A 24,622-nucleotide genomic window follows, 5' to 3' on the forward strand; every position below is an offset into this window, starting at 1 on the left:
GGATTAGGGGCGTAGTCTGTGCCGTATTTGTATCCTGTTAATAAGATGGCGGCCGGAGCCTAGCGGGAAAAGCGAGTGGCACCGGTGTGTACAAACCCACCTACTTCCCCCGTGCCCCACATACCCACCCGCTGTCCCCACTGCGTCTTACATACTCACCTGCTCTCCCCCGCTGCCCATGCCCCACATACCTACCTGCTACCCCCACATCCTACATACCTACTCACGTCCTACATACCCACCTGCTGCCCATGCCTTACATACCTACCTGCCACCCCCCCCCTGCATCCTACATACCCACCTGCTGCCCCTGTCACACATACCTACCTGCCACCCCCCTGCATCCTACATACCCACCTGCTGCCCCTGTCCCACATACCTACCTGCCACCCCCCCTGCATCCTACATACCTACCCACTGCCCCCACGTCTTACATACCCACCCGCTGTCCCTACCGCGTCTTACATACTCACCTGCTCTCCCCCGCTGCCCATGTACCACATACCTACCTGCTACCCCCACATCCTACATACCTACTCACGTCCTACATACCCACCCGCTGACCCCTACGTCCTACATACCTGTCCGTGTCCTACATATGTACCCACTGCTTCCCCCCATGTCCTAAGTAACTACCCGCTGCCCGCGTCCTACATACCTGCTCGCTCCACTCTCCCTCCATAAAAGTGGGTCAGGACAAATCTTTAATTGCCCGTCGTACCTGTGTGAAGGTCCCAGTCCTGACCTCAGACCCTTAGAAGATGTAAGGAGGCCCCACACTGCGCTCCTCACACCAGTCAGATGAAAATGTCTGAGTGAAGTAACACTAGCAAAGCCGGGGCGTGTGTAAGGGGCTGCGGGGTGTGCGGGGGTCCTTGTAGGACTCATGCTGTCTCTTTGGTTTTCAGATGCTGCTGGAGAGACCACCCAGGGCTGATCCGAGCGCTCACCTGTGGGGTCACCTGAGAGCTGCTACACGTCCGAGTACCCCCACGCTGTGAGCCCACTGCACTTTGGACAGACCTTCAGCTGAGCCTACCAGAAGACTCTCTGAAATGGAGGAGACCACCCTTACACCGCAGTGTCCTGATGACTCACCACAGCCCCCCAATAATACTGAACCCCAGTGCCCTCATGACACCCCACAGCCTGTCCTTGATGCTGTCCCCTTGGACTCTGTTCGGAGACCCTCTGATCTCTCAAATGAAATGCAGAGTGACCCCAGAATGTGTGCTGTGGGTGCAGCGCCGTCCTCAGGATCCCTGTGTGTGCAGAGCCTGGACTCCAGCATGGGGTCTACAGACGCCAATGAAGCCAGGGTCAGTCTGATGTCAGATGCCAATAGGACGAGCGCTTCTGAGCTGGAACCCGAGAGACATGAGACGGGTGAGTGTGCGCGGTGCTGCAGCGAGCCCCCTGCTTCGGACATGTCACTATTAGTAGTCCGGTCTTTATTCTCTCTGTTCCTTTGTTAGGTGGACGGGTCCACCATGGGATGGGGACAAACCGAGACGTTTGCCCACACACTCCTGCGGAGGAAGACGATGTAGGACTCGTCATCCCTTTAGGTAAGTGGCCGCTCTACATCACATTAAGGCTGTGTTCACACAAGGCGGATTTGCTGCAGAAATTCCATCCGGAATTTCACTATGGCAAATCTGCCTGCGGTCGCTAATCCCAGGTTTAGCCAGCCATGTGGGCGAGATTTGTCAAAAATTTTGTCAACACGGGACGGCCAGTCCGTCGCGGCGGTGCAGATTCCTTGTCCGTAACGTGTCTTTTTTTTTGCCGTTGCGGCCACGATGCTCTCTATGGGAGTGCCGGTCGGAACAGAAAAGCATGTGCCCAAGTTGCTTCAAAACCCACGGCTAAGTGCTGTGGGTTTTAAAAAAACTGTGCTTTCCTGGTGGAAATCTCACGTTGTTTTTTCATTGCGACCAAACCGTGAGATTTCCGGCGGGATACCGCCCTGTGAGAACCCAGTCTAACACTTGTTATGGAGGTGGGGTTGTGGGGGCCTGGAGTTGCTTCTCCCTGCCCTTTGGATAGCTGTATGGAGGCCCGTCGCTGCTTCTCCCTCCCCTGGGGTGGGGGTCCGTCGCTGCATCTCCCTCCCCTGGGGTGGGGGTCCGTCGCTGCTTCTCCCTCCCCCTGGGGTGGGGGCCCGTCGCTGCTTCTCCCTCCCCCTGGGGTGGGGGCCCGTTGCTGCTTCTCCCTCCCCCTGGGGTGGGGGCCCGTTGCTGCTTCTCCCTCCCCCTGGGGTGGGGGCCTGTCGCTGCTTCTCCCTCCCCCTGGGGTGGGGGCCCGTCGCTGCTTCTCCCTCCCCCTGGGGTGGGGGCCCGTCGCTGCTTCTCCCTCCCCCTGGGGTGGGGGCCCGTCGCTGCTTCTCCCTCCCCCTGGGGTGGGGGCCCGTCGCTGCTTCTCCCTCCCCCTGGGGTGGGGGCCCGTCGCTGCTTCTCCCTCCCCCTGGGGTGGGGGCCCGTCGCTGCTTCTCCCTCCCCCTGGGGTGGGGGCCCGTCGCTGCTTCTCCCTCCCCCTTGGGTGGGGGCCCGTCGCTGCTTCTCCCTCCCCCTTGGGTGGGGGCCCGTCGCTGCTTCTCCCTCCCCCTTGGGTGGGGGCCCGTCGCTGCTTCTCCCTCCCCCTTGGGTGGGGGCCCGTCGCTGCTTCTCCCTCCCCCTTGGGTGGGGGCCCGTCGCTGCTTCTCCCTCCCCCTTGGGTGGGGGCCCGTCGCTGCTTCTCCCTCCCCCTTGGGTGGGGGCCCGTCGCTGCTTCTCCCTCCCCCTTGGGTGGGGGCCCGTCGCTGCTTCTCCCTCCCCCTTGGGTGGGGGCCCGTCGCTGCTTCTCCCTCCCCTTGGGTGGGTGGGTGGGGGCCCGTCGCTGCTTCTCCCTCCCCTTGGGTGGGGGCCCGTCGCTGCTTCTCCCTCCCCTTGGGTGGGAGTGTATGGAGGCCTTCTAGTTCTCATTCCACCAGGGTAGTTGCATAGGGCTGGATCTCATTCCCCTCTTGAGCCTTACAGGGGGTCCTCTGATTTCAGATGACAATGATTTGGATGACAACCAGAATAGGAGAAGAAAAAAGAGACTTCTGGGTAAGAGGAATCGAGACCACAAGGCGGAGGAGGTGGTGACCTGCGATTTAGATCAGGATCTGGATCGAGCCCTGGAGGATGGCGCCAAGCAGCACAATCTGACCGCTGTCAACGTCCGCAATATCCTCCATGTAAGTGGCCTGGGGCATGCTTGGTGGAGGTTGGGTATTGTAGTACACGTGTAACTTGTTCCTGACGTTGCAGGAGGTGATCACCAACGAGCACGTCGTGGCCATGATGAAAGCTGCCATCGCAGAGACTGAAGGTCTGCCGCCCTTTGTAAGTAACAGCTGACGTGGGAGGGGGGTGCCCCGTAGCTGACGAGGTGGGGGGGGGGGGGGAGTGGGGGTCACGTATGTCTGGGGATGTTTCTCAGCCCCAGACATACGTGATAAAAACAGATGACATGGGGGCGACACGCCATCTCCTGTCCTAAATCCTTTGCCTGCCGTAGCAGGGAGCAGTAGAGCTATCTGTGGGTGCCTTTGTAGAGTGCACTCCCTGGTGTCATCTCACATTCTGTCTTTCAGGAGCCCAAAATGACCCGGTCAAAGCTTAAAGAGGTAGTGGAGAAAGGCGTGGTGAGTACCTGAGCGAGGGGTGTGCCTGCTGACTGGGGCAAAATTACGCCTTCTGACTGTGCTGGGGGGTGGAAGCTGCGCCCGTTGACTGTACCCCTCTCACCCTCAGGTCATCCCCTCATGGAACCTGTCTCCTATCAAGAAAAGCAGCAAACAGCAGGTGAGATAAGTGCCCAGAGGAAGAGTGGGATTCGCCCAAGGAGAGGAGTGCAGGGCACTCTGGGCGGTACACGATGGGGGTTGTGGCAGCAGCTGGTGTAGAGCGGGTACCTGGGTCCCACTTTCTCACTGCTTCCCATCTTTCAGTTTGTTGACATTCCCCTGGAAGAAGAGGACTCCTCTGATGAGGAGTATCAGCCAGAGGAAGAGGAGGAAGATGAAACTGCTGAGGAGGTGAGTGGATGGGGTGCCTTCCAAGCGCGGGGGGGTGTTCTGCTGGGTGTTGACGCTATCTCATGACCGTCTGCAGAGTGTGCTGGAGAGTGATGTGGAGAGCACGGCGTCCTCCCCTCGGGGTCAGAAGCGCACGAGAGGCCACCATTTGTGTGAGATGCAGGAGGACGTGTCCATGGAAGGCCCACAGGTATTGTGGTTGGGGCTTGTGGAGGGGCGCGGGGGGCTCAGGAGGGTCACCCCCATAAATGAGTGACGTCTCTCAGCAGGGGTTACCAAGGAGACAAATCAGTGTGGAGTCTGTCTCCATGGGACCTCCCCCACCCCCCAGAGTAAGAGACATCCAGGATCGTGCCTTCATGGAGAAGCTGCATGCTGTGGAGGAGGAGCTGGACAGTCATCCAGTTGCTATGGACTCCTTCCAGGTGAGCTCCACCCCTCTGGTATTGCCTCGGGTAAGCTCTGCCCCTCACAAATGAGACTGCAGTGTAATCAATGCTTTTCCTCTTTGTAGTCCCTGCATGAGAGCCTCATCGCTTTTCGCACACGTTCTAAGCGCCCCCTGAAGAATGTGCCCATTGGTAAGCTGGAGGCGGAGCTCCGGGCGCCAGATATCACTCCTGACATGTATGAGGGCAACACTGCCGATGATGATGACTGGAAGAATTGGCTGTGCAGTTTAATGCAGGATGACGTGGGAAACGATGGTGAGTGTGTGGGCCTCCGTCAGCTGTGGCCCCGTGCGGGACTGCAGGAATAAAGTAGTGAGTGTAAGGAGTGATGGGCATGCCATAGACCAGACCCAATGCGGTCCTCCTGTACATCCACGCTCTATTCCATGTATTCCCCAGGGTAAAGATGGAGCATACCATCCTCCTACCAAGGATAGCTAGCTAATAAGAGGATCCGGGAACACATAAATGGTTAGTCACCGACTGCCCCCCCAAAACCAGAAACACCCCCCCCCCCCCTTCCAGTCCCAGTCTGCATTCAGTCATATATATATAGGGATCCGCAGCAAAGGGAAAATGTACTCAGAAGCGAATATAATACAAAAGGTCTACATGTTTGGGAGAGGTTACATCAATCTCCCCTTCCTCAGGAGGGCAAATACATTTATATTACACTCCTTGTCAGAGGGATATATGTGGGGATCAGCTGGTTTTGGGGGTAGTCTGCTCCCCTCAGGTATAACGATGTCATGGCAGTGAACACTGCTTCAGTCAGCTCAGCTCCACCCTCTTTGTGTACCGCCATGTGGTTATAGACGCCAACTGTTTTTAGCTGCTTTTGGTTTTATACAGAGATTCTGGAACATTTCTGATAGGTCAGAACCAGTACAATTAACCCTTAAATTGCTCCGAGGCATTACTCAGACCTTTTGTGCCACCATTCTCTCATTTCAGACGACGATGATGATGATCCAGAATACAACATCCTGGAGGACTGGGATGAGCCGGACACCGAGGACCTGCGGAATGACAGGGCCGTGAGGATCACAAGTATGTGAGCTTGGGAGGGAGAGTGATAGGGGTGAGGGGGAAATTCAATGAGGGCCACGGCTTCACCTTCTGTTGTGTTTAATTGGTAGAGAAAGAAGTGAATGAGTTGATGGAGGAGCTGTTTGAGACGGTGAGTAATAGCATCTCCAACACTGACCCTTCTGATATGTGACTGATCGGCGGCTCACTGACAGTTTCTCTTCAGTTTCAGGATGAAATGGGGATCTCCCACCCGGAAGATGAGGGAGCGGATGATGAGGACAGTAATGTGGAGCCGCTGCCCAACTTCAACACCCCACAGGCCATCAGGTAAGGGGTTGGTGGCGGCCTCTAATGGGTGACCACCTCCTCTCTACGGGGCAGAGCAGCCACAGAACGCCTGCAACTGTTTGGGAAAGGAGGTAAATGAAGGTTGGGGTGACGGCCCCTCGCCTTCACATGAGTTGTGCTGAGTGGGGGTTGACCGCTGCTGCCCCCACATTATAGCCACCACCCTAACCCTCCACATTGTGGCACTGACCACCTGGACTTTGCTTCCCTTGTAGGTTAGAGGAGCCCCTCCTGACGGAGCAGCATCGTACAGTCCGGGCACAGCTTGAATATTTACGCCTGAGGAAATCCTTATTGATGAAAACGGAAGAGGAGAAATATCCGGCTAGAGAAATGCAGCCTGCCACGTACCAATCGGTCCCCAAGCTGCCGCCCGTCATGGGTCTGGATGCTGCACAGAGGAGGCGGCTCCAACAGCAGATGCAGCAGGTGAGTACAGCTGGTCACATGACTCAGGTGCAGCCCGCCAATTATGATTTAATGGGAGATTTACAATCCCAATTCCAAAACTGTGTAACATGTAAAGAAATGTTAAGAAAAATGGCAATGCAATGATTTGGAAATGTCATATAACCATATTTTATTCACAATAGAAGATATCAGAGGGGTGGGAAAACTTTTCCATTTCATTCTTAAAAAATTAACTACTTTAAAAATTGATGGCAGCAACATATCTCACAAAAGTTGGGACAGAGTTAGCAAAATGCTGGAATAGTAGTGGATCGAATGAAAAACAGCTGGAGGGTCAATTTTCTACTACGTCACATGACTGGATATAAAAAGAGTATGTTAGAGAGGCCGAGTCTCGTAAAGATGGTCGGAGATCACCAATCTGTGAAAAACCGAGTCTAAAAATTGTGCAACGATTTCAGAAAATTGTTTAACATAAAATTGTCAAGACTTTGAATATCCCCCCATCAACAGCACATAATATCATCAATAGTCCGAGAATCTGGAGAGATTTATGTGGACAAGGCCGATGCTCAGTATTGGGTGCTGGAGATCTACAGGCCCTCAGGCGTCGCTGCATTATAAACAGGCATGATTCTGTAATGTAATCCCTGCATGGGCTCAGGAATACTTCAGAAGTCATTGTCTGTGAATATACAATCCACAAATACAACTTACAGCTGTATCATGCAGAGAAGAAACCGTATACCAACACACTTTAGAAATGCGTCTTCTCTGGGCCAAAGCTCATGTGGTGGAAAATCTGGACTGCAGGCGGCCGGTTCACCACCGGACTCTTCTTCTGGAAGCCATGCTGTAGTGATGGATGTTATATTGGTGGAAGGTCTAGACTGCAGGCGGACGGTTCATCCCGGACTCTTCTTCTGTGAAGTCATGCTGTTATGACGGATGCAGTATATGGTGGAAGGTCTGGACTGCAGGCGGACGGTTCACCCCCAGACTCTTCTTCTGGAAGCCATACTGTTCTGACACATGGCATAAAAATATTTAAGGTCCCACCTTCAGTGTTGATCTTCTGCTCTCTTACCCCTCTGTGCAGATATACTCGCAAGTCTTTTTTTCTGTCATCCGGTCAAGGTAGCTGTCTGTATACGAAAAAAATCCAATTCGGGAACCCAAAAGACTTTTTGTGAGAAACATCTGCTTTTATTACATATCGCGCTCAAACACAGGATGACATCAGAGAACGCATGAACAAGGTTCGTGTAGAACTGAAACGCCTTCTCTGATGTCATCCTGTGCTTGAGCACAATATGTAATAAAAGCAGAAGTTTCTCACAAAAGCTTCTAGTTCCCGAATTGGATTTTTTTCATATACAGACAGCTACCTTGACCGGATGACAGAAAAAAAGACTTGTGAGTATATCTGCACAGAGGGATAAGAGAGCAGAAGATCAACACTGAAGGTGGGACCTTAAATATGTTTATGCCATGTGTCAGAACAGTATGGCTTCCAGAAGAAGAGTCCGGGGGTGAACCGTCCGCCTGCAGTCCAGACCTTCCACCATATACTGCATCCGTCATAACAGCATGACTTCACAGAAGAAGAGTCCAGGATGAACCAGCCGCCTGCAGTCTAGACCTTCCACCAATATAACATCCATCACTACAGCATGGCTTCCAGAAGAAGAGTCCGGTGGTGAACCGGCCGCCTGCAGTCCAGATTTTCCACCGCATACTGCATCCATCACAACAGCATGACTTCCAGAAGAAGAGTCCTGGAGTGAACCGTCCACCTACAGTCCCCAGACCTTCCACCACATACTGTATCCATCACAACAGCGTGGCTTCCAGAAGAAGAGTCCGGTGGTGAACCGTCCACCTACAGTCCCCAGACCTTCCAGCACATACTGCATCCATCACAACAGCGTGGCTTCCAGAAGAAGAGTCCAGGGGTGAACCGGGCGTCTGCAGTCCGGACCTTCCACCAATAGGAAACATTTGGTGCATTATGGAACAGAAAATCCGGCAGAGACGACCGAGGACTGTGGAGCAGCTAGAATCCTCCATCAGACAAGAATGGGACAGCATTCCTCTCCCAAAACTGCAGTAATTGGTCCCCTCACTCCCCAGAAGAGGGGATGCCACACAATGGTAGACACGGCCCCGCTGCAACTGTGTTGCTGCCAGCAATTTCTAAATGGAGGACAGTCTCCCTCCCCTTCTGAAATGAGATTTTCAAATCATTGCATCTTTTTTTTTCTTTACATTTTACACAACATCCCAATTTCTTTGGAATTGGGCTTTACTAAGTTAAATGCGCCAAATAAGTGGCGTCCAGGTTTTGTAGCATAGTCTGTGGATCACCTGACAGTGAAACGCAGATGTTACTCGTAATAAGGGCCACGAATAACAGTGCTGGAAATCTTCTATTCTATTGGATTGGGGAATCCTTTCACCGAGTGCCGAAATCTTGGTAATTTTGATACTGCCTGACTAGGGGCGTGGCTTACCATGAAAGAAGCCTGCTCTGAAATACAATATACACCAACTAACAGGCGATATAAAGATGCACCAAATGCGTCATCTGCCAGGAGCAGTTTGTATAAACTTGGTGAGCTTTTTAGACTTTCTGTCATTTATTAGACCAGATAGTAAATCCACCACATTGTGTTCTCCGTATACCTCAGCACGTCCAGCTCCTGACCCAACTCCACATCCTGAGCTTCAGGAACCCCAAACTTCATGCAGAGGCTGATACTGCACACATGTACCTGGTGAGCATCACAAAAAAGGTCTGTGGCGGGATAGTGGGTGGGGAGATGATGGGGCAGGGGAGGGTCTGAGGCTGGATAGTGGGCAGGGCTATGACTAAAGAGGAGTGTGAGGCTGTATGGCAATCGGGGTTCCATGTGTAGAGGCTTTTGATGGATCTCTCTCTTTCAGGCTGAACTCTCCACCTTTGCAGAAAGCTCGGCCCTGACCCACCGACTGGTAAACCCCAACTTCCTGAGCATGTTCCAGACCTGCAACCTGAAGGAGGCTCTGCAGCTCATTCCCATGGTTAAAAGTATAGACGTAGAAGACATTGAGCCCCCTAAACCAGCGAAGAAGAACGGTAGGAAGGGGCTGTATGGGGTGACCACTGTTCTGTTACCAGGGGACCTGTTGTGTAGCGTGCCCTGTCTCCTCATTTTACAGTGATAGTTTCACTTCCGCTCCAGTGTGTCAGTTCTTCAGCATTTACAGTGAAGGAAATAAGTCAAAGACAAGAACAGTCTATAATTTTTAGGATTGGTTAATTTCAACAGTGAGCGATAGAATATCCCCAAAAAATCCAGAAAAATCACATTTTTAAGTTATATCTATTTATTTGCATTTTCCACAAAGAAATAGGCATTTTCTCCCTCTGGCAAACAAAGACTTAATACTTGGTGGCAAAACCCTTGTAGCCAGTCACAGCAGTCAGACGGTTTTTGCAGTTGATGATGAGGGTTGCGCACATCAGAAGGAATTTTGGCCCACTTCTCTTTGCAGATCATCTCTAAATCATTAAGATTTCGAGGCTGTCGCTCAGCAACTCTGATCTTCAGCTCCCTTCATATGTTTTCTATGGGATTAAGGTCTGGAGACTGGCTAGGCCACTCCATGATCTTAATGTGCTTCTTTTTGAGCCACTGCTTTGTTGCCTTGGCTGTATGTTTTGGGTCATTGTCGTGCTGGAAGACCCAGCCACGACCCATTATTAATGTCCTGGTGGAGAAAAGGAGGTTGGCACTCAGGATTTTACGGTACATGGCTCCATTCATTCTCCTATTGATGCGGTGAAATAGTTCTGTGCCCTTAGCAGAGAAACACCTCTAAAACATAATGTTTCCACCTCCATGCTTGACAGGGGGGACGGTGTTCTTTGGGTCATAAGCAGCATTTCTCTTCCTCCAAACACGGCGAGTTGAGTTAATGCCAAAGAGCTCAATTTTTGTCTCATCTGACCACAGCGCCTTCTCCCAATCACTCTCAGAATCATCCAAACTTCAGACGGGCGGAACATGTGACTTCTTGAGCCGGGGGACCTTGCGGGCACTGCAGGGTTTTAATCTATTACAGCGTAATGTTTTGCCAATGGTTTTCTTGGTGACTGTGGTCCCAGCTGCCTTGAGATCATTAACAAGTTCCAACCATGTAGTTTTAGGCTGATATCTCACCATCCTCATGATCCAGGATACCCCACGAGGTGAGATTTTGCATGGAGCCCTAGATCGATGCCGATTGACAGTGATCTTGTAGGTCTTCCATTTTCTTACTATTGCACCTTCTCACCCAGCGTCTTACTTATGGCTTTGTAGCCCATTCCAGCCTTGCGCAGGTCTATGATCTTGTCTCTGACAACCTTAGAAAGCTCTTTGGTTTTGCCCATGTTGTAGAGGTTAGAGTCTGACTGATTAATTGAGTCTGTGGACAGGAGTCTTTTATACAGGTGACCATTTAAGTCAGCTGTCTTTAATGCAGGTAACGAGTTGATTAGGAGCGTCTAACTAGTCTGGAGGAGCCTGAACTCTTAATGGTTGGTAGGGGATCAAAGACTTATTTCTCTGTGCAAAATACAAATAAATATATAGTGGTGCTTTGGGTTAAGCATTTAATTTGTTCCGTGATTGAGCTCTTAACCCAAAACACTCTTATTTCAAAACCAGTTTGCACATTGAAATGAATAGAAAAGCCATTAATCCATTCCGGATTGTGAAGCTCTCCCACTGTTTTCAATGGGGATGGCATTGCCCCATTGATAGCAATAGTACACCGGCACCCCTGCAGTGATTTTTGGGGAAGGGCTTTAAATATAAGCCCTTCCCTGATATCATCCCTAGCTGCAGTAAAAAAAAAAAAATATATATATATATATATATATATATATATATATATATATATATATATATATATATATATATATATATATATACTCTCCTGTCTGCCGGGGCTCAGGCACGTCTAGCCGCCACTTGTTCTCCCTGCACTGCTAAGAAACTTTTCAGCAGGCGGGGATTAAAAATGCAGGGAGAACAAGCATCAGCTAGACATGCCTGAGCCCCGGCAGCAGCGGACAGGTGAGTATATATTTTTTTTTACTACAGCTAGGGATGATTTTTCAGGGAAGGGCTTATATTTAAAGCCCTTCCCCAAAAATTACTGCAGGGGTTGCCAGCAGGCAATTGCTCTTAATGGGGCCACAGCAGCAGCGGCCCCATTGAGAGCAAGGCTCTTAACCCACGTTTTTGCTCTTAAGCCCAAGCAAAAATTCGGGAGAGAATTCAAGTCAAAAAGCTTCTAAGTTGAGGCACTCTTAACCCATAAAAAGCGCATTTTTGGCATTATTTTATTTTTTCTGGACTACGTTCATTGTACGCGGTAAATAATGCATTACTTTAATTGGACTTCTACGGACGGGGCAATATCAAATATGTATTCTTTTATTGCAAATATGGCAAAAGTGTTTTCTTTTTTTTAAATAATTAGTAAAACGTTATTTGTTCTTATTTTTACATTTTCTTTTAGTCCTCCTAGTGGACCACAACATGAGATGCTTTGATCACTCCTGCAGTGTAATGAAATGCCACAGCATTACATGATACTGCAATCTGACAGGCAGCCTATCAAGCCACCCCACATACTGCCAAGACACCCCGGGGGCCTTTCAGACACCCGCACGGCTCCCTGCGATCTTATCGCAAGGGGTTGCCGTACGGGACCCCTGAACATTGTTCGGGGAATTTAAATGCCACTGTCAGAAATGACAGGGTAATCAGCTGCGGGGCTTGTCGGGGATGTTGACCGCAGGTGTCGGCTGTAAGAAACAGCTGACACTCGCAATGTATGGACGGAGGTCACAGCGCGATCTCCCTCCATACACGTCCTGCAACGGCAGGATGTAAAAACACTATGGTGCCGTCACTAAGGGGTTAAGAGCTCTGCTTATCTGCATTTAGTGGTGCGCTACCTGTCTGAATATGGCTGCTAACTGGTCAGGATTTTTTCCCTGCAGCAAATGACATCCTCAACCTGCCAAAACACACAGCCTGGATCCTGGCCACACGCTCCGTCTTCATGTATCCTGAGCTGCTGCCCGTGTGTGCCATGAAGCCCAGAGGACCTCAGGACAGAGTGTTCTTCACCAAGGCTGAGGACAAGTAAGTGCCTGCGGTGTTGCTAGCCCCCCTCGCCTGTTGTGTGGTCAGTATCTCATTCCCTTGTTTTTTAGTTTACTTGCTTTAGGATTGAAGCATTTTGAAGGCATCGAATACTCCAAGCAGCTGATCAGCAAATACTTAGTAACCGCCAAAACGGCGCAGCAACTAACCGTGCGGATCAAGAACCTCACCATGAAGAAGGCACTGGACAATATCATCAAGGTACTTTCCCATTGGAGTTGGGGGGGATGGAGGAGTTGTTCCGCAGCTCATGCTCTTCATACTCCAGATTCTTTCTTTAACAGTTTTATAAGAAAACGAAGATGTTACCAGTGTTGAGCAGATGCTGTGAGGATGTCCTGCCCCAAGATTCCCGCCCTCCAGTGGAGAGGGAGAAACGCAGGCTCCCGTTCTGGATCAAGGTAGGTGGCCGGGCTGTGTGTTCTGTGCTGTATTAATGCAGCTGATGGTGACGTTGGTCTTTCCCCACAGGCCAGCCTCAGCAGCATCGAAGCAGAAATGAAGAAATCTGGTGATTCCACATACCCCCTCATCCCCCCACCCGGAGTCTCACTTACCCTCAAACCCCTTCCTAAACGCTTCTACAGGAAACTATGGCGTCAGAGAAGAACAGCACTAAAGCCGCTTTTGATTTGGCCCAACCCTGTACCAAAACAAGTTACCAAGCCTCCAACTCCACCAAACATTCCCATAAGGATCGTAGGGCAGGTTCCACCCCTGATTCATCCTGCTACGGCCATGCAAGGAATCGTCAACATGCAGCCACTCAGCGTGCCGCTAGGGCGTAAGGCCCATACAACACCATGTGTTTCTGCCTTCTCTCATAAGATATCTGCTGCTCCCCAGCCACAAGTGGTGCCCCTCGCAGCTGCTCAGAGGGCCAGGAAATCCCTTGTTTGTGTTCTGCCCAAAAGACTGGCTGAGGCCAAGACCCTGGAGGGAAGGGCCGCTCCCATCCTTCAGTCGGCTCCCATCGTCCTTGCTGTACCACATGGTGCTTTAAAACTGGTGACTCTGGGTACAGCGTGTGGCGTCCTCCAGCCACTCGGTGCCGGAAGTGCAGCGCCCGTGACAGCTGTTATTAATTCACCCCACGTACCGATGAGTCAGAAGGCCATCGCGCCTCCCTGCACCCAGCCATCGTGTCCCAGCAGCCAGAAGAGTGAAGATGATGAGTGGGAGTGCGTGTCCATCACTATAAAGGTGGAAGAAGAGGGGAGCTCAGCTGAAGCAGAGGAGATGCCACTAGAGGGGAGGGGCCAATCCAGTGATGGCATAGACTCTGTGACCCCATGTAAGGAGGAGCCTAACCTCACCCCTCAGAGTGCACCGTCTGTTCCCCACCAGAGTTTAGCTGCGTCTTCTCCAGATTCCAAGGCTGAAGATTCTGGAGAAGTGAAGGAGGTAAATGAGACACAAAGTGCAGAGGGTGCAGGGGATTCCCCGAAAAACACTTCCATAGATGGTGACATGGAGATCAACAGCCCCGCAGGGCCCCAGCGAGATGCTTCCAGCCCTGTGGATGGCCAAGACTTGGGCAACGACAAAGACGTCCCGGAGGAGGAAGAGGATGAAGATTTTGATGACCTGACCCAGGATGAGGATGAGATGTCCTCGGAGGAGTCAGTACTGTCAGTGCCCGAGCTGCAGGTGAGATAACGGGGTGCATGTTACCAGTGGTCTTACCGCTTCGGGGGGTTCAGGTGCTGACACTGCTCTCTGCTGCTAGGAAACCATGGAGAAGCTGACGTGGCTGGCTTCAGAGAGACGTCTGAGTCAGGAGGGAGACTCTGAGGATAACTCCCAGGAGGACAACACTGAACCTGAGGAAGAGGAGGAGGAGGGTGTGGGTGGATTGTCTCAGAAGCCAGAGGTAATGACGGATGAAGCTGGAGACGAGAAGCTGCTGAGCAGCCATCACCATGCCCCGTCACCAGCCCCAGTGGAAGCCAGCATGGCTCCAACAGGTAGGTACTGTGCCCGCCCCTTCAGCATCTTGCCCCAACGAGGGTAGGACCTCCATAGGTATACAGAGCCACAGAAAAATAGGAGCCTGGACTTGAAGCTCCAAAACCGGAAATGAAAAGAAAGCCCGCAGCAGCATATAGATGCAGCAAAAAATTTTCAGACCTTTATTCCTCCATTCAAAAATAGTTGCCATACAGATGGTTGCTACGTTTCGACCTTGAAAAATACCTGACTGAAAGGTCGAAACGTAGCAACCATCTGTATGGCAACTATTTTTGAATGGAGGAATAAAGGTCTGACATTTTTTACTGCATCTATATGCTGCTGTGGGCTTTCTTTTCATTTTCCCCCAATGTGTGATGAGATGCTGGTTATTGTTGATTCAGCAGAGCGGCGGCGTGGGGGCAACAAAGGGCAGAGCTCATACCGTGCCAGGGCCAAAAGGGGTCGCACACGAGCCAGCAAGGACGCCTCCAAACTGCTTCTTTTGTACGATGAGAAGATCCTGACGAAGGACCCGCTTAGGGAGCAGAAAGACATGGCGTTTGCACAGTCCTACCTGAACAGGGTGAGTGGTCTGTGCCACAGGTGGTGCCTGTAACATACGATGTCCTATAACCACCTGTCCCCTCAGGTGCGGGAGGCGCTGCACTCCACCCCCAGCATTTACCAGCAATTCCTCAATCTTATCTATGAATTTGAGACCATGGGAGACGGAAAGACTGCCGTACATTTGTATGAGAGGCTGCGGCTGCTCCTGCACGACTGGCCCCAGCTCCTCAAGGATTTTGCTGCTTTTTTGCTGCCAGAACAAGCCCTGGAGTGTGGACTGGTCAGTAACCATGGGGTGCAGATCCTGAAAGGATGTAGGGATTAGGGTAACTTGACTTGTAACCCATGATTTTCCTCCAGTTTGAGGAGCAGCAAGCCTTCGATAAAAGTCGCAGGTTCCTTCGGCAGCTGGAGATATGTTTCCAGGAGAACCCGGCACAGCATCAGAAGATTATCAAACTGCTGCAAAGCTGTGCGGAGTGCCCCCTGCAGGAGATTGGCAAGGTATGTTCTCCCTCTCCACCGGCGCTCCTGCTTCCAGGCACCATGTTAATGCCAGAATTTGTTTTGCTGCAGCTCAAAACTCAGATGTGGCAGCTGCTGAAGGGGCACACGCACCTGCAGGAGGAGTTCTCCCTCTTTTTCGACCAGCTGAGGCCCCCCACAAGCCGCATGGAGGACTTTGAAGTAATGAACTGGACAGAGGACAAAGAATACACAGTGAGTGCATGACAAAGTTCCAGGGGAGTCACGTCATAGATGTATGTGTGTTCTCGGGGGCGAGGCAGGAACCAGTGATGGTGGAGCTGGGGAGGGAGGACACAGTGGGGACCAATGAGCACGGAGCTGGGGCGGGAGGATACAGGGGCACCAAGGAGGACGGAGCTGGGGTGGGAGGACATGGTGGGGACCAAGGAGGACAGATCTGGGTGGAAGGAGGAAGTAGATACCAATGAGGACAGCAGACATTTGTGACTTATTGCTCCCCAAGTTTGATGGGTTTGAAGAAGTGGCGATACCAGAGGTGGAGGAGGAGGAGGAGCAGAATAAAGTTGCTGCCCCTCCCAGGAGTAAGCGGAGGAAGGATGCCAGTCATGGGCCAGATAAGGTAAGAGCCAGAAGTCTTCTTTCTTCGTGCTGGTCTGCTGTTCTTGTGGTCCCTTACAGTCTTGCGGTGTTTACAGGATGCTGACTGGCCGGATGGTGGGAAGGAGTGTTTGTGTTCTTGCCATGAGGTGGCTACAGAGCAAAGGATGAAGCGCTGTAAGCGGAGGATGTGCGCTCCGTGCACTAATAAGGTGAGTGCTGTGCGGGATTCTCATTTGGGGCCGTGTACCTTGCACCTCGCTCACTCTCCTTATTTTATGTTTAGGGTTGTGACAGTCGGTTCCAGAGATCCACTGATGTCGGGGCTTCCACAATGAAAGACACAGGTGGGCTGGATAATGTAGAAATGGAAGGTTTAGCCAGTTCCTATAAGTGGGAGGGGCTGGCTGGTTTCTGGGTGCATTAGTAAAATGTTGTCTGTCTGATACAGGGGACAGGTTGCAATTTCCTAAGAGCGCATCCTCTGATGACAGACCAGGTGCAGCCGCCCGGGGTCCTTCAAGTAGCAGAGCAGTCTTGGCGCTGGAGAGTAGCATGTCGGGACAGAGAGCAGCCAAAGTGAGACACCAGGTCAGGACTGCCTCGTCCCGGGGAGGCAGGAGACCTCATTCTGTAAAGTCTGTGGTGGTTGAGAAGGTGCAGTGCTGCCATGGACCCTCAAAGGCCGATGCTCCAGGAACAAGGTCTCCTCCATGTTCTCTGCCCATAACATCCCCAACTCTATGCCTAAGTCTCACCCCTGAGGATCCCTCCATCCTGCAAGCTGCTGCACGGGAGGAGCACACACTGACCATGTGTGCCAAGAACATCAAAGTCAGCTCCAGTGGGGAGAAGGTTGTGGTGTGGACCAGGTAGGTGTGGCATTTGCTCTAGTAGCCCAGCAGAATACTGTGCTATGAGAGAAGTATTTCAGAACATACAAGGAGGGGGCAGATACCCACAGCGGAGGAAGTGACTTATCTTCTGTTTGTGCAGGGAAGCTGACCGTGTGCTCCTCACCATGTGCCAGGAGCGAGGGGCGCACGACGACACGTTCAGAGCCATTTCAGCGCAGCTTGAGAACAAGAGCCCCTCTGAGGTGAGTCTGCCACCTGACGCCCTGTACAGCTAGGTCGGGCCGATTAATCTACCATTTCTGTGTTCCAAACTTCAGAATTTTGTCTTAATGCTGAAATCGTACATGGTTGTGAGTGCAAAACTCCCTGCACTAATCCGTGGCATTGCTCCGCCCCCTGTCCTGTGCATAATCCAGTATATAATCAGTGGATGATCCATGCCTCTGCTAACTCCTTTATATTGGTGGGGGCTGATCGCACGTGGCCCACTGCCCCGATCGATGTTCCCGCCACTCTGAGACTGGCAGAGCCTCTTGTAAATTTACAGAATTGGTGCTGATCTCCATAGTATATTACACACTGTCATAACTGGCCCTTTTTAACCCCTTAAAGGGGTTGTCACGTGAAACAAAGTGGGTCTATACACTTCTGTATGGCCATATTAATGCACTTTGTAATGTACATTGTGCATTAATTATGAGCCATACAGAAGTTATCAGAAATTTTTCACTTACCTGCTCCGTTGCTGGCGTCCTCGTTTCCATGGAGCCGTCTAATTTTCAGCGTCTAATCGCCAGATTAGACGCGCTTGCGCAGTCCGGGTCTTCTTCTTTTCTGAATGGGGCTGCTCGTGCCGGAGAGCGGCTCCTTGTAGCTCCGCCCCGTCACGTGCCGATTCCAGCCAATCAGGAGGCTGGAATCGGCAATGGACCGCACAGAAGCCCTGCGGTCCACCGCGGGAGAAGATCCCGGCGGCCATCTTCAGCAGGTAAGTAAGAAGTCATCGGAGCGCGGGGATTCAGGTAAGCACTGTCCGGTGTTCTTGTTTAACCCCTGCATCGGGGTTGTCTCGCGCCGAACGGGGGGGGGAAAAAAAACAAAAAAACAGTTTCGGCGCAGGACAACCCCTTTAATGGTCAGAAAGTTTCTGGCCTGTACACTCATACGTTTTCTGCATGGGTTGGTTTAACCCCCTTCCTGCTCCAGCACGTACATTTAGATCCTGGAGGGTCGGGGTATGTATGCAGAGAGGTCGCGGGAGCGATCAAATCATCAGATATTGTAGTTTTTTTAATTGTAAAAAGAAAAAAAAAGTAATAAGTTTAAATCCCCCCCCCACCCACCGTTTTGCCATATCTGTAATTAAAAAATCTAAATCATAAAATAAAAATACATATCTGGTATCACCGCATAAGTGCGATCAAAGTGGCACATTATTTACCCCGCACAGTGAACGTCGTCTGAAAAAAAATAAAGAACGCCAGAAATGCAGTCACTGTCACCCAGAAAAAAACGCAATAAAAAGCGATCAAAAAGTCGTATATATTCCGAATTGGTACTAACGGAAAATACAGGACATCCCGCAAAAAATGAGCCACCAATCAGCCACGCCGACGGAAAAATAAAGTTATGTGCACAAAATGACCGCAGAAAATAATTGAAAAAAGTGAAGTGTCTGTGAAAAAAATAGTACAGTAAAAAAAAACAACTATGCAAGTTTGGTATCGTAGTAATCGTACCGACCCATAGAATAAAGTTATCATGTCGCTTTTGTTGCAGTTTGTGCGCCGTAGAAACAAGATGCACTGAAAGATGGTAGAATGTCGTTTTTTTTCCCCATTTTACTTCACTTAGAATTCTTTACAAGTTTTTCAGTACATTAAATAGCACCATCGAAAACTACAACTCGTCCCGCAAACAGGCCTTCATACAGCGACGTCGATGGATAAATAAAGGAAAAAATTGAGAAAAAAAAGGGGGGCGCGGCATTGAGGGGTTAATGGCAGATAAAGCTTTTTAATCTCTTTTACGCTGCTTGTTTTATTAGACAACATGTATAAACAGAAACAAAGTAAAAAAATATATATAATCCTTTCCACTGTAAGAGGCGCCATCCTCACGCTTGTCTCCTTCCCCCAGGTGTCACAGCGCTTCCGTGAGCTTATTAGCCTTTTCCAGACAGGATCTGTTACGAGTTCGGATGATGAAGAGGAGGGAACAGACAACATGTCGGAAGAGGAGGAAGACTAGCACTCAATCGCTGTCCTCCATCTCGTTGCCCTCTCTTGCCCTGTAATGGTGGGCCAGGTTTCGCACATCGTCCACAGCCTCGCGGAAGTCGTCTTGCTCCATGGCAGCGGTAGAGAAGTTCATCCATCGCCGTACAACTGCCATACTGAGCTCGTCACAAAGACCGCAGAGCATGTGCTCCAGGGCGCTAGTCGTTTGCAGAGCCCCAAGCACTGGTATGTGACCTACAACTGAAGGACAATGGGTCATTACTGGACAGGACGCACCCCCTGCCCTTTCCATGTCTGTGTGGTCCTGGGGTGCGCACAGTGCACTTTCTGTACATAAGTGGGGGAGGGGGAACATAAGGGATAATTTGTTTTAATAAAATTAAACAATCCTGTTCATGTTGCAGCTCAGGATGGCGAGCGCTTTGTACAAGGGGCGCAGCTTACAGGAAGAGGATGGGTTGGGTAAAACCTTACGCTGCAGCAGGATTGGGTCTAAATGTTGTCACTCTAATAGATGCACTAACTTATCAACTGTGGGCTACTCCTTAGTATGTCCCCGTCCCACGTAGGGGTCCTCACCTGGAGCTGCGGCCAGGCTACAGCTCTTCAGTATGTCGCAACCCCCCCACCCCACCTATACGCTGGAGGTCCTCACCTGGTGGTGCGGCCTGGGGCTCCTCTGTCGTAAAGCCGTCCTTGGTCACATATGGAGAAAAGAATTGAGGGAACGTGGGTCCCAGTGTGCAGGGGGCCCTCAACACATGGGTCATACTAGAGGAAAGAGGGGGGAAAAAAAGCCACTGTGATCCTAGGATGGAAATAAGGACCGCTATCTGGAGTCGTGGGTACTGCGGTATATTTACTTACGCTGCTACTGCAGCTCCAACCTGCCACAAAGGAGAGGAAGGGTAATCTTTAGAGATGAGCGAGCGTACTCGGAAAAGCACTACTCGCTCGAGTAATGTGCTTTATCCGAGTATCGCTGTGCTCGGGTCTGAAGATTCGGGTGCCGCTGCGGCTGACAGGTGAGTCGCAGGGGAGAGCGAGAGGGAGAGAAAGATCTCCCCTGCAGCTCCCCGCTCCGTGCCGGCACCTGAATCTTCAGGGACGAGCACAGCGATACTCGGATAAAGCAAATTACTCGAGCGAGTAGTGCTTTTCCGAGTACGCTCGCTCATCTCTAGTAATCTTACATTTCTGCTCCCTGTAAACAGAACCCTTGGCTGTTGGCCATGCCTCTTTTTTTTGACTAGCTCCACCCATTTTAGAATAGGTGGAGACAGCAGTGTAAAAGGCTTGACATACGATTGTATAAATATGGCCTGAAGTTTTACAACATCCCCAAATCTACTGTATAATAAGTAAGTGCCCCCTCATCAGTCACAATGGCAGTATGGCATCCAGTCCCCAACCGTGTGTACCTGAGGGTCCCTGGGTATAGGGTGCGTAGGTACTCCTGCAGGACTTGTTGTTCGCTCTCATGTGTGTGCAGAGGAGATGGCGGCCATCGCCCAGGCAAGAGGCTACAGAGTAGACAAAAAATAAGATATCTGGGTGGGGGGGGGAATAAGTCTGCAGGTAGCCATTTGTACATAAGGGGAAGGTCACCTGTTGTGATGCATCTCTGGGAGTCCTCTCAGGACTACCGACTGGGAGAAGATGGCAGCACCTCCTCCACATGCTGACACAGAGCGCCAAGGGGCCGCACTACGATGAGGAAGCAAAGCATCTGACAGAGACATGGGCGACGACAACGGAAATGGCACTGCACAAGCTGCAGCGAGTACCTGACAGAAGAAGAAGTCATGAGCCACACAGCATGGAGCAGCTACAGGAGTCACCACCCCCGGGAACCCACCTTCCTCCCGCCAAACGTCAGCGTCTCCGCCTGATGTGACATGGAGAGACCAGAGGACGACATCCGATAAGGAACAGTCAGAGTATTCAGCACCACCGCCAGAACCGCACTGCTGTGATACTGCACACTGGCCTGGAAGATACAGGGCCGAACACAGTGAAAGAGGGCCCCCACACCTGAGCGGGGTCACACACTTGTACATATGTCACTCACATCGTACAGCAGCTGTGGGAACACTGTGGGGGTTCCTGGTCTCCGACCCAGGCTGGACATTACAGACAGCGGGCAGAACAGTGAGCTGTAGCTGCTGAATGGCCCAAGGGCCAGGACACAGTTCATCAGCTGGTACAGGGCCTTGCAGGGGTCCTAGAAGAAGAGACCAGATGCTGGATCATGGCAAAGGGGGCCACACACTAATTCTACCCCCATCCCCTCACCTTTCTGCCTGATGGTACAGGATATGTGCCAAAGCTGAGAATCCCCCGGCCCGGATACTCATCATGTAACAGCTCCACCATCCGGGCCCCAACGCCAGAGAAGCCATTGTGTACATCACAGAGCAGCTGGAAGCCCTAGAAACAGCAAGCATGGAGATTCAGCCACTACCCATATAGTCCACCCCACCCTCTAAGAAGGACTATGCATTGGCCTCCCTTATAAATAGCACCCTTAAAGTCACACCCTTCACCTGTAGGTAGCCACACCCCACCCACCCTTCACCTGTAGGTAGCCACACCCCACCCACCCTTCACCTGTAGGTAGCCACACCCCACCCACCCTTCACCTGTAAGTAGTCACACTCCTCAGTGAAGAAGTGCAGTCTGTCTTCAATCTCTTCAAGTTGACTCCTGAACGTGGCTTCCCCCTGGCTGAATGACTGCAGTCCGTCCACATCCCTACCACATGGGCATCTGATCAGACACATGCTGCCCCTCCCCCCACCCTCACCTTCGTCCCCTCCTTGCACTTACCCACCACGGTGCTGACCATCCACAACACAAAGAGATTTAGGGTGAAGTTGTGTCTGTAAAACATCTGACCAAACCCAATTGGTCTTCTGGGCGAGGCACGGTGAGGGCACTGTCCGGGACAACCCTGGTGATAGAAGAAGCATAGAGAGCAGCAATACAACCCTACCCATTGCTAATCTTCAGCCTCATCTACAGCCCCATTCGCTAACCTCCATACTCAAATGGATTCCCCCTTCCCCCCCACCAAACGCTAACCTCCCGTCTTATATGGACTTTCCCTCCCCAATCGCTAACCTCCCGTCCTTACATGGACCCCCTAATCGCTAACCTCCCGTTCTTACATAGACCCCATCCTCAATCGCTAACCTCCTTTCCATATATAGACCCTCACCAATCACTAACTTCCCATCCTTTTTTGGACTCTTCCCCCCCCCCCCCCCTCTCCAATCGCTAACCTCCTGTCTGTATATGGACTCCCCCCTGCTCCATTGCTAATCTCCCATCCTTATATGGACTCCCCAATCTCTAGCCTCCTGTTCTTATATGGACTCCCCAATCACTAACCTACCGTCCTTATATGGACTTCTTCCTTCTAAATTGCTAACCTCCCATCCTTATATGAATTCCCCCTCCCCAATCACTATCTTCCCGTCCTTACATGGACTCTCTCCTCCCCACTTGCTAACCTCTCGTCCTTACATGAACTCCCCTCTCCTCAATCGCTAACCCCCCGACCTTCCATAGACTGCCCCCTCCCCAATCGCCCGCCCCCCGCCCTTGCATAGACTGCCCCCTCCCCAATCGCCCGCCCTTGGGTGGGCTACTCTAATCGCCCGCCCCCTGCCCTTGGGTGGGCTCCTCTAATCGCCCGCCCTTGGGTGGACTCCTCTAATCGCTAACTTCCCGTCATTATGTGGGCTCCTCAATCGGTAACCTCCCGTCCTTATGTGGACTCCTCCCTCCTCAATCGCTAACCTCTCGTCCTTATGTGGACTCCTCCCTCCTCAATCTCTAACCTCTCGTCCTTATGTGGACTCCTCCCTCCTCAATCGCTAACCTCTCGTCCTTATGTGGACTCCTCCCTCCTCAATCGCTAACCTCTCGTCCTTATGTGGACTCCTCCCTCCTCAATCGCTAACCTCTCGTCCTTATGTGGACTCCTCCCTCCTCAATCGCTAACCTCTCGTCCTTATGTGGACTCCTCCCTCCTCAATCGCTAACCTCTCGTCCTTATGTGGACTCCTCCCTCCTCACTCGCTAACCTCTCGTCCTTATGTGGACTCCTCCCTCCTCACTCGCTAACCTCTCGTCCTTATGTGGACTCCTCCCTCCTCAATCGCTAACCTCTCGTCCTTATGTGGACTCCTCCCTCCTCAATCGCTAACCTCTCGTCCTTATGTGGACTCCTCCCTCCTCAATCGCTAACCTCTCGTCCTTATGTGGACTCCTCCCTCCTCAATCGCTAACCTCCCGTCCTTATGTGGACTCCTCCCTCCTCAATCGCTAACCTCCCGTCCTTATGTGGACTCCTCCCTCCTCAATCGCTAACCTCTCGTCCTTATGTGGACTCCTCCCTCTTCAATCGCTAACCTCCCGTCCTTATGTGGACTCCTCCCTCCTCAATCGCTAACCTCCCGTCCTTATGTGGACAGCTCCCTCCTCAATCGCTAACCTCCCGTCCTTATGTGGACAGCTCCCTCCTCAATCGCTAACCTCCCGTCCTTATGTGGACAGCTCCCTCCTCAATCGCTAACCTTCCGTCCTTATGTGGACAGCTCCCTCCTCAATCGCTAACCTTCCGTCCTTATGTGGACCCCTCCCTCCTCAATCGTTAACCTTCCGTCCTTATGTGGACCGCTCCCTCCTCAATCGCTAACCTCCCGTCCTTATGTGGACTCCTACCTCCTCAATCGCTAACCTACAGTCCTTATGTGGGCTCCCTCCCTCCTCAATCGCTAACCTCCCGTCCTTATGTGGACAGCTCCCTCCTCAATCGCTAACCTCCCGTCCTTATGTGGACAGCTCCCTCCTCAATCGCTAACCTCCCGTCCTTATGTGGACAGCTCCCTCCTCAATCGCTAACCTCCCGTCCTTATGTGGACAGCTCCCTCCTCAATCGCTAACCTCCCGTCCTTATGTGGACAGCTCCCTCCTCAATCGCTAACCTCCCGTCCTTATGTGGACCCCTCCCTCCTCAATCGCTAACCTCCCGTCCTTATGTGGACCCCTCCCTCCTCAATCGCTAACCTCCCGTCCTTATGTGGACCCCTCCCTCCTCAATCGCTAACCTCCCGTCCTTATGTGGACCCCTCCCTCCTCAATCGCTAACCTCCCGTCCTTATGTGGACCCCTCCCTCCTCAATCGCTAACCTCCCGTCCTTATGTGGACCCCTCCCTCCTCAATCGCTAACCTCCCGTCCTTATGTGGACCCCTCCCTCCTCAATCGCTAACCTCCCGTCCTTATGTGGACCCCTCCCTCCTCAATCGCTAACCTCCCGTCCTTATGTGGACCCCTCCCTCCTCAATCGCTAACCTCCCGTCCTTATGTGGACCCCTCCCTCCTCAATCGCTAACCTC

General features: G+C 51.8%; 2 protein-coding genes across 5 annotated transcripts in view; one reads left to right on the plus strand and one right to left on the minus strand.

Moving 5' to 3' along the window:
* Nucleotides 1-19,618, plus strand: LOC136633283 (GON-4-like protein). 4 transcript variants are annotated; one of them, XM_066608896.1, is made up of 32 exons: nucleotides 1-84; nucleotides 909-1,386; nucleotides 1,476-1,568; nucleotides 3,036-3,220; nucleotides 3,294-3,368; nucleotides 3,620-3,670; nucleotides 3,780-3,830; nucleotides 3,977-4,063; nucleotides 4,140-4,253; nucleotides 4,330-4,488; nucleotides 4,578-4,770; nucleotides 5,470-5,565; nucleotides 5,655-5,695; nucleotides 5,771-5,874; nucleotides 6,111-6,324; nucleotides 8,997-9,083; nucleotides 9,253-9,424; nucleotides 12,347-12,491; nucleotides 12,563-12,713; nucleotides 12,797-12,913; nucleotides 12,984-14,162; nucleotides 14,242-14,479; nucleotides 14,867-15,048; nucleotides 15,115-15,312; nucleotides 15,393-15,536; nucleotides 15,609-15,752; nucleotides 16,024-16,140; nucleotides 16,217-16,330; nucleotides 16,405-16,465; nucleotides 16,570-16,990; nucleotides 17,115-17,217; nucleotides 19,115-19,618. In XM_066608896.1, exons 2-32 carry the CDS (start codon nucleotides 1,056-1,058, stop codon nucleotides 19,223-19,225), a joined length of 5,478 nt encoding a protein of 1,825 aa, XP_066464993.1. In that variant the 5' UTR covers nucleotides 1-84; nucleotides 909-1,055; the 3' UTR covers nucleotides 19,226-19,618. The 4 variants fall into 4 exon arrangements, with proteins under 4 accessions (XP_066464993.1, XP_066464995.1, XP_066464994.1 ...); XM_066608898.1 differs by having other exon boundaries at nucleotides 14,870-15,048; XM_066608897.1 differs by having other exon boundaries at nucleotides 4,333-4,488.
* MSTO1 (misato mitochondrial distribution and morphology regulator 1) overlaps nucleotides 18,964-24,622 on the minus strand; it is a 15,180-nt gene continuing 9,521 nt past the window's right edge. The window contains exons 6-14 of the mRNA XM_066608900.1: nucleotides 22,045-22,168; nucleotides 21,858-21,969; nucleotides 21,511-21,645; nucleotides 21,287-21,439; nucleotides 21,074-21,205; nucleotides 20,824-21,002; nucleotides 20,637-20,738; nucleotides 19,871-19,986; nucleotides 18,964-19,455 (exon numbers count right to left, since the gene is read on the minus strand). Of these exons, the coding sequence (XP_066464997.1) occupies nucleotides 19,229-19,455; nucleotides 19,871-19,986; nucleotides 20,637-20,738; nucleotides 20,824-21,002; nucleotides 21,074-21,205; nucleotides 21,287-21,439; nucleotides 21,511-21,645; nucleotides 21,858-21,969; nucleotides 22,045-22,168 (1,280 nt within the window). The 3' untranslated portion in view covers nucleotides 18,964-19,228. The remainder of the gene's footprint in view (nucleotides 19,456-19,870; nucleotides 19,987-20,636; nucleotides 20,739-20,823; nucleotides 21,003-21,073; nucleotides 21,206-21,286; nucleotides 21,440-21,510; nucleotides 21,646-21,857; nucleotides 21,970-22,044; nucleotides 22,169-24,622) is intronic.

This window comes from Eleutherodactylus coqui, chromosome 6 (assembly GCF_035609145.1).
Source record: "Eleutherodactylus coqui strain aEleCoq1 chromosome 6, aEleCoq1.hap1, whole genome shotgun sequence".
Lineage (NCBI taxonomy): Eukaryota > Metazoa > Chordata > Amphibia > Anura > Eleutherodactylidae > Eleutherodactylus > Eleutherodactylus coqui.

Bases quoted from the DNA above. Each gene is read 5' to 3' on its own strand.
- LOC136633283 (XM_066608896.1), top strand. From the start codon at position 1,056: ATGGAGGAGACCACCCTTACACCGCAGTGTCCTGATGACTCACCACAG. The intron at 5,696-5,770 runs GTGAGTAATAGC...GTTTCTCTTCAG, and splicing joins TGGAGGAGCTGTTTGAGACG to TTTCAGGATGAAATGGGGAT. The intron at 16,991-17,114 runs GTAGGTGTGGCA...CTGTTTGTGCAG, and splicing joins AAGGTTGTGGTGTGGACCAG to GGAAGCTGACCGTGTGCTCC.